This window comes from Coffea arabica, chromosome 1c, assembly GCF_036785885.1.
Source record: "Coffea arabica cultivar ET-39 chromosome 1c, Coffea Arabica ET-39 HiFi, whole genome shotgun sequence".
Lineage (NCBI taxonomy): Eukaryota > Viridiplantae > Streptophyta > Magnoliopsida > Gentianales > Rubiaceae > Coffea > Coffea arabica.
Window position 1 is genome coordinate 7,434,878 of NC_092310.1, and position 9,737 is coordinate 7,444,614.

At 33.2% G+C, this 9,737-nt stretch overlaps 1 protein-coding gene across 1 annotated transcript; it reads left to right on the plus strand.

The window, feature by feature from the left end:
- Positions 1 to 5,825: 5,825 nt before the first annotated feature.
- On the plus strand, positions 5,826 to 9,336 carry LOC113712526 (cytochrome P450 81Q32). The gene is made up of 2 exons (XM_027236037.2): positions 5,826 to 6,967; positions 8,605 to 9,336. Exons 1-2 carry the CDS (start codon positions 6,098 to 6,100, stop codon positions 9,217 to 9,219), a joined length of 1,485 nt encoding a protein of 494 aa, XP_027091838.1. The 5' UTR covers positions 5,826 to 6,097; the 3' UTR covers positions 9,220 to 9,336.
- Positions 9,337 to 9,737: the final 401 nt, after the last annotated feature.

Genomic DNA, 9,737 nt, shown 5'->3' on the forward strand with positions numbered 1-9,737 from the left:
TCACCTGTATGAGAAGATCGAAACATAATCTAGCAACAAAATAAAAAGAAAATAAAAATGAAAATCCAAAGAAAATAAATCAACAAAGGTACCAATCCCCCGCGATGGCGACAAAATTTGTTGACTGTCAAATCAACAAATATAAAAATATCTACACCAAAAATATAAATTCAATAGTAGTAAGAAGGGTAGTATCCTCAGGGATTGGGTGATTTATTTTATTTAAAAAACAATGACAATAAAATAAGATGGGGGATATTGGAAAAATTAATCTAAGTAATTTAATCGACAAAAAATAATGATGCAAAATTAAATAAAAATAAACCAATATGAAAAAAGTCTCTAGTCAAAGGTTAATCGCCACTTTGGTTCATTTACTGATCATCTATGAAAAGAAATAAATCATTTATTTATAAACAAACCGGTTATGGTTGTAAACAAACTCTAACAACCAGCCTCTTCGTACTTCTTCGATAACCACAACAAACTCTGTGATTATTTCCTTTACCAATTAAACAATCCTAATCAAACTCTTAGGATTTAATTTATTAATAGTATTAATTATTAGAAAGACTACCAACCTTAACCAACAAACACATAAGATCAGTTCATTTAAACTAGATTGTATATTCCCATGCTAATAATCCGAAAGTTTCTACTACGATTAAATTATATCACTCGCCACAGATACTAAAACTATCAAACAATTACAGATTTGATTTTTTTAGATGACAGTAGATTATTCTAACAATTAAATAGTGATCAAGTATTTAACCGTAGAAAATAATCGTATCAATAACAAACATAGAATATATAAATCTTCATAAATAAATGTAACCATAAGAACAAATTAAATCTCACAGTATTCATCGAACCAAAATTTTGATTATCCTTTGACTAGAACAGGGATTTAACCATGCCTAATGGTTGAATTACAGCCAAAGACATGATTAGGGTTTGTTATGGTAAAGGAAAGAAAGAAAAGAAAGTATCTTCTACTTTATTCTAATGAAGGATAAGCTAAAGCCAAAAAAGTCAGTATTTTGCTCCTGACTTGTGCTGTACTAATCATTTTTAAAAGTCACTATCATCCTCTAGTAATACTTGCCTCCTTGTTCTCAAAAGGATGAGAATTTTTTATCTATAATACTACCAATAATCCTAAATAAAAATAAAAGATATTATTCCTAAAAATTAATCAATATGCAACTTCAAAAAGGAAATAAATCTCTTGATCAGTAGAAAAAAATTGAGCAGGGCCCATTTCCAATCTCGAGTTGTCCACACTTCACAACAGGTTAAGACGTGATCGCATCATGTAAAGTATGGTATTTTGGAAATTCAGCTTTTAATACTCTTTTTACTCCCTTTTCACAATAAATTCCTAGAAATAACACCAAAAATCAAATATGAGTAAAATCAAGCAATTAATACCATATTTTGGCAAAATAAAAGGGAAAAATATATACAAATTAGTGTACAATTAACCATCTAACACCTTCACAAATTTTTTTCTTTCCTGCTTGAATTTTCTTAGCCTGCTTAGTGTCGAGCTTGATCAAACACCACTATGACAATCAACAATTTGGCAAGATTTTTTTCCCTAATCAGTGCACAACACCAACAATCTCAACAGAATCCCTCTTTTTAGACTTCAATCTAATTAGGATCACTTTTCCCTAATTCCAACTAATGAACGAGTACTCTAAGACTAACTTTCACAGCCCAATTTTTCAATACACGAGTACTCTAGCATAATCTCTACACCCTTCTATGGTATAGGCATCTCTATCACAAACTCTACACATCCTTCAGACACCACAGATACCCTAAGATCAAACTCTTGAACCTAGAGTTCTGATACCACTTGTTAGGATAAAAAATCATGCAGCGGAAGAAACGTGAAATCTTCACAAATAATAAAGAATAAGAAAGGCACGGGACGAAACAAAATATTTTGCTTCAATTCAACTACAAACTTAGGATTCCAAGTCCTTAAATAGAGAAATATAACCACAAATCCTATTCTAATTATAATACCAAAACATGACTCAACTCTATTTCCTAAACCAACTATGACACCAAATCTAATATAATTACCAAATAACAAATCAATTTCTAAAACTATTAAAATTCTAAATATGCTTGATTTAAAATATATCAACAAATTGCATATGTCCCCACGTCTATGATTAGTTAAGGGATAATTTCAGAAACGTCCTGTAAGGTTTGTAGCAATATTACTTGGTACCTATGAATTTTGAGAAATCTCACCTACTTCCCTTAATTTTAACATTCTGTATCATGATCAACCCAATTCGAAACATTATCAAGAAACTCATATTTGGATATAGCAAATATTTTCATGCCAAAATTGCCCTTGTATTATCCTACTATTTTTCCAAAAGTGAAGATATATTATTGAAAGCATGAAAATAAAGACAAATGGTGTGAAAGCATAGTTCTACTAGAATAAATTATATCAGTAGGTGTTTTTAATGTACAAAAGATTATTATTTAAAAGTATGTTTAAGATGCTTCAAGTTAAAAAATTATTTCATTCACTATTAGGTGCTTTCGTTAATTTGAGGAGTTTTAAAAATTTAAGAATTTTGCACTTTCTAAATTGTTTTGTATAAACTGATGACTTGAATATTAGAAATAGGCACAATATATAAAATTATATTTACAAACTCATTTGAGGTATTTTCAAAAACGTAAAAATAACTTTCTTTATTACAAAATATTTTTGAATGAATTTAGAATTTTATAAATTATTTAGAATTTTTTTAATGCTCTAACTTTTTGTCCAAATTGATAACTTGAAAACAAGAGAATGATAAATTATTAACAATACATTTAGAAACTTATTTGATGTATTTTCACTATGCAACATGTTATTTTTTACAAATTATAGAAAAAAATTTCTTTTGCATTTCTTGTCTAAACTGATGACTTCAAAAATTGCAAATGATCTTTCAACCTAATTAATATGTTGTAATTCTTAAGCATTTAATTTGGTTTGTTATGAAAAATTAAGGTCCACAAGAAAAGGACAATTTTGAAATAGAAATGTTTTATCTCTCTCAAAATGAGTTTTCAAATCACATCTTTTGAAATGGGTTGATAAAGTTATAAGAAGTTAAAAATAAGGGTGGTAGATGAGATTTCTTAAAATTTAAGAGTGCAAAATGATATTGTCATAAACCTCAGGGGAGGTTTTTGAAATTATCCCATTAGTTAATTACGACGACTATTTCTTTGGCTTTGCAATTAGAGATTCATGCTCGTCTCCATGATAGTATTTTGACAAAGGAGATTTGGAACTATATGAACAAATTAATGTTAAGAGTGTGACATTTTTTTAACGTAGTTCAATTTCCCGACCTCTACCCTCAAAACGGCCTTTGAATTGTGCTTTCTCCTATTTTGAAAAGCTAACAAGAAAACGGTCAACAAGGCATCGGTTGATAATAGTAAAATCTAAAATCTGAATTCTAAAACCTAAAAATTAATTACTGAAAACATTACATTGCTGAATTGATGAAGTTATATCTGTTTGATAGCTAAGTGCATTTAAGCATTGAATTGAAATATCACACAAGTACAGGAACTTTATTGTTAAGAAAATTGTCTTTATTTGTGTATTGGTGAAAAAGAAAAGTATACGTGGGAGAGAGAAAACATTGAAATAATTGAGAGGTGGTCTTTAAGTATGCTTATTTGAGTGTGAGAATGTGTATATTTAAAGAGAAAAAGAGAAAAAATGTACTTTATACGATATCATATATAAGAGTGTATTGTGTATATGAGAAGGATAATATATGTAGCCAATTCAGAAAATTTAGTGAAATTTTTTCGCTTAAAATTTTGAATGAATGCGGGATGTATTAAATGGTAAGACATTTCCATTATCAAACATGCTAAATTTAAAAAATTCTCATTAAATTACTTTTCAACAGATCCAAAATCTAGTTTGTACACGAATTCCCTGAATCCAACCATAGTTTGTGCCTGCGTGTGTGTGCTCGTCGGGTGCACTGATGATCATGGGAGAAATTGTCCTTCCCAGTTTTGATTTGACCACTACAAGCATACTCATACTCAAACATTGAACTCAAAATGAGGGGGCAGGGGAGAAATTGTCAGTGCATTTGACAAAATTGTCAGTGATTTTTATAAGTTTAATTTGACAAAACAAGCTTTTATCTATATATTTTTATTGCATTTTTCATTACTATTCAAGGATCTACTTCATCTCCCACCGCTGGTTCATTCCCAGGGATGTTCCAAGGACTCGAGTCAATCGATCAGAAAAGTAAACAATGCTAGCATGATTTGTTGGGAAAAAAGGAAATCTATTAAATGTCTAGTTAGAAATTAACAAGGACCAAAGTCCGGAAGACTCCAGCAACTAAGTTTCCTGAACTTGTAATTTCTTTACTACTTTTTGCCAAAATTGATCATAAAATGAAATGCTCGTACAAATAAATGATAGTCAAATAAGAGTTTAGCAACAAATAGGGACCATAGACAAAGAACAACTGCAATTTCCGGTAGCAAGTTGCTGGCATTTTACCAAAGAACATATGTGCAATAAATGATAAACTCAACTTTCAACAACTGACTGAACACATTAACTTCGTGCATAAGCTGTGAATGAGGCATTTCAATACTTTAAAGGGGTAAGAAAAAAAGGGTTTCTACTTCTCCTAGCAAAGCTTTCTTTAACAAATCCATTTAAACAGACTTTCAAACTACATAGTGGATGTATTATGTTGAATTGATTGCCAATTTAAGAATTTGAAAATCATTCTCATACTCAATTGGAGCTGCTACTATTTCTACTGATTGGCAAAAACCATATCAGAGAAGAAAAAAACCTGGCTCAAGTTCTACTCGTCTAAATCTGGTGGTACTTAACTTGTTATAGCAGTTACCAACAAACTAAAATACAAATAATAATAATAATAATAAATATCCATTAGCGACTTCAAAATTTAAATCAACTACAATCCAAAAAATAAAAGCTGAAGAAATTAGGCCGATTCAACACTTCTAGAAAAATTTTGGTCATCCTACCCAATATTCCATGAGTAAGCTGAAGAAATTAGGCCGATTCAAGCTTTCCATGAAAAGACAACCACACCACACCTCATTAAACCAAGTTACAATCATAATTTTTCTTTCACAAGTTACAATCATAATTGAGGGCTATAAAAGAATTACATGAGCAATATTTTTGTCATCACGCAAAATCAACCTCGGCAACCGTTTGTGCCGGTTGTATTCATTTTTCACTGCGCGTAACTTCCATTGCACACGATATAACTTACTTTATACATGACGTAATTTTTCAACACTTTTTTGTGAACCCCACACATGACATGAAAATCGAATTACATGCTATAATTTGAGCCGCACACATTTTTTAGGCCACATCGTAACGGTTAACCTTCAGGAACGGTTGTCACTGTCCTGCCCCATTTCCATCAACCTCACACTTACCAGCCAGCTGGCCACATACAACCATTCATGCCACCAAATACCATAAAAGTCCATAATCTTGTCATCCAATCAGAAGAGAAATAAGAGGACTAAACCAATCCCAATTGAAAATTCCCTCTTAGATTAGTCAAGATAGAAGACACTACAAACAGTAAGGTTGTCACATCATCAGTGACAAGGAAAGGCAAAACACGGTTCATCAATAATTGAAATGACTATTCAGGGCTTCGGATAATTAAAAAAATAAAGTAAAACTGAATATAATAATTGGGGCAGCTCGTGGGAAGAAACTGGACGGATCTCATAAATCATTTATAAAGAATTCCCAAAAAAAAAAATGTCAATTATTACATTTCCTCGTTGAGTTCATAAAGTTGGTCTGAAGTGTTTATTGTCTTCTACCTATGAGCCTTCAGATAAGACGCTTAATTTCTCCTGCAAAAGATTCTGCAATAATCTTAAAATAGTCAAAACAGCCAAAAGAAAAATAGTAAAGAAATGAAACTACTGGCCCCGGATATCCATTCAATCATTCATACATGAAAATTGGAGTGAAACACCAAATTCCTCTCCCTCTTGCTTCTTGATCATGGAGATTCTATTGAGTGTTCTGATTCTGATCTTCTCCATCTCGATTGCTCTAATACTATACCTCCAGCGAAAGGAGAACAAACAGCCTCCAAGTCCACCAGCCCTTCCAATTGTAGGCCATCTCCACCTCTTGAGAAATACTGCTCCTCACTTGGCATTTCATAAGCTCTCCATCAAGTACGGCCCCGTGGTTTCCCTTCGTTTTGGGATTCGCCGCATCCTTGTTGTGTCTTCTCCATCACTTGCAGAGGAATGCTTTTCCAAGACTAATGATATCGTCTTTGCAAACCGACCTGAGTCCATTTCCAGTAAGCACCTTGGCTATAACCACACAACTCTTGTTTTCTCCCCGTACGGAGATCACTGGCGTAACTTACGCCGACTGACCGCCATCCATATCTTTTCTTCAATCAGTCTCCTCCAGTCCTCCTCAATTTGGACAAATGAAATGCGTTTTATTGTCAAAAAACTGTTCTCAAGTTGCTCTGATGAGAAAAGTTGGAAAGTTGTGGACCTGAATTCTTTGTTCTTGGAACTGGTTTTCAATGTGGTAATGAAAATGATTGCTGGCAAAAGATGGCCATCCGATCAGTCAGATGATGCATTTAAGCCGAGTGTTTTCTCGGATATTTGTGATTATATTCCAATTTTAAGGTGGATTGGTTTTAGAGGGCAGGAGAAGAGTTCGATTAACTTGCAGAGAAAAAGAGACAAATTTCTGCAGGATCTGATTGAAGAAACTCGGAAAAGGAATGGTGAAGATGTTTCATGTTCAACTAAAACAAAAGAAATTATTCAAGCGTTGTTGTCTCTACAAGATGCTGATCCTGAATACTACACAAATGAAACTATCAAAGGAATAATGCAAGTAAGTCTCTTTTTGAGTCTTTTCTTTTCAAAGGATATATCCCTCTACCAGCGCCTTTTTATTATATATATATGTGTGTATATATATATATATATATATATATATATATGTATATGTAGTTCTAGGTAGGGCTGCAAACGAGTCGAGTCGAGTCGAGTTTTGAGCTAATCGAATCGAGTCTCGACTAAATTTTACCAAGCTTGAGCTCGAGCTCGAACTCGACGAGCCAGCAATTTTCGAGCTCGAGTTCGAAAAAAATAAAAAAATAATAATTATTTTATTTTTAAAAAAATAAATAAAATAATATTTTTTTCTTAATAAATAATAAAATATTAAGGATATATACGTAATTTTACTATGAAAATAAAAAATAAAAAAATATATATAATATACATAATTTTATTATTAAATAAAAAATAAAAAATATATATATACTCAAGTTCGCGAGCCGGCTCGCGAGCTAACGAGCTTAATATTCTGAGCTCGAGTTCGAGCTCGAGTTTGACTGGAGCCGGCTCGAGCTCGACTCGAGCAGCTCGCGAACGGCTCGATTCGTTTGCAGTCCTAGTTCTAGGTTGCCCCATACTATTTAGGGCACAGGTTCAATGTGCACTAGAGGCGAAAATTGAGCATTTGAGATGAAATTCAACAACTTCGGACTTTGCTGTCGACTCCTAGGTCCTTGGAATGGAGGGCTAAATGGAAATTTAGTGGAATCACTGAATAGCCTTCTATTTTATAATGGCCTATACAGTGTCCCCGCTGGTGTTGCCTTATCAGGGCGGCTGAGATCAAATTTTTCTTGGTTAAATACAAAAGACTCCCTTATAGTTTAATTGAATGTTAAACTTAATTCTCTATAGTCCAAAAGCTTACAATTTAGTTTCTCGTAGTTTGTGAGCTTTTGAAATACCTACAAGATTCATGATTAAATACTTTCCAGTCAAGAACACTTGACAAACCACTGCAAAATTTAAAACTACAACACTTTCAATTCAAATTGAGGGACAGTTATGAAACGAGTAATTCTCTGTTCAGTCAAATAATCATTTTTAAACTATGTGAAAATTTAAAAATTACTAATAAAATGGATTGGAGCTATGATGTATAATCTTGGCAACCAACTATTGTAAAGGCCAGGACTTCAACTGCTGAGGTTCCTAATAAATATATATACCTTGGTGTTAGCTCTAAAAACCTGGCCCCTTGAAGGTTTCCAGGACTGAGTTTTGATGCACAAGGGGCTGCCTAAGTTGGCATGTTAAAAACATTTCTTTTTGTGTGATAACATGTAAAACTACTAGGTTTTTTTTTTTTTTTTTGTAAGTCTAACAATCTAGATTTTGATAAACAATATGGATAGTTGATTGGTATTATAATGTAATTTTCCATAATAGAGGGAAATGAAGGTCATTTTGTAATTAATCTTGTAATGTAGAAACATCCCGTGATACGTCTTATATGATCAGAAAAGTCTCAATGTACAAAGTTGATCTTCACTGATGAATAATAAAAGCAATTCTGTTTCTAAAATTAGATAATTTTTCCTTGGAAGTGGAACTAACAATTACTATTATTTCTGAGCATTTATTTCGAGTTTGCTTTGATTTTGACTAAACTTCAGTTTGTTTGTCTAGATTATGTTTACAGCAGGAACACACACTTCAGCTTTTACCATGGAGCGCGCAATGTCATGTCTGTTAAACCATCCTGACATATTACAGAAAGCAAAGAATGAAATCGACGACCAAGTCACATACTCTGGGCGTTTGCTGGAGGATTCAGATCTCTCCAAATTGCCATATTTACGTTGTATAATTAACGAAACACTTAGAATTTTTCCTCCTGCACCAACTCTTGTACCACATTATTCATCTGAAGATTGCATCATTGGAGGCTACAAAGTTGCTAAGGATACAACTCTGTTTGTTAATGCGTGGGCCATTCACAGAGACCCCAACTTATGGGAAGAGCCAAGCGAGTTCAAGCCAGAAAGGTTCGAGGGTTTGGATGAAGGATTTAAATTTCTTCCATTTGGAAAAGGGAGGAGGGCTTGTCCAGGGGCTGCAATGGCTATGAGATTGGTTGGATTGGCGGTGGGCACGTTGGTTCAATGCTTTGAGTGGGAAAGTGCAGAATCTCAAATGGTGGAGTTTGATGAAAAATCTGGCGTCACTTTGGGCAAGACCAAGCCTTTGGAGGCATTGTACAAGCCACGCCTTTCCATGATCAGCTTAGTTTCTCAGCTTTGAGTTTATATAATAATTTGTTTTTAAGGTAAAACAGAGACAAATTTAATACTTTATCTTTTTTTTTCAGAAACGATAAAAATTTTATTTCTAATAATAAGGAAATAACGATACATTGTATGAGCAAGGGCTCAAACTTAGACTTTACAAAAGTGGACCAGGCCACTGAGGAGCTTTGAATTCCTCATCAAAGTATATGCATAGCTAATCTACTCAGTTTTGCACTGAGTCTATTCATTTCAACAGGCAAGCTATCAAATGAGCATTTCCTAAACATTGAGCTAAGATCTTTTATATCCTCCAAGTGAGTTGCCAGCCTTAAGTTGCTAGAAGCTTGATACCTTATCATATTTAGGACCTGAGTGCATGGCGTTTGGATCTTGATATACTGCCACCCTTTCTCCTTTAGCTTACAAAGTGCCAATTTAATGGCCAAAAAAATGGTCCAGCACTACTGACCCAGTGCTTCTCTCCTTTAGTATCCAAGCTGCACATTTCTGGCTCATGTTGTTTTCTGCTGT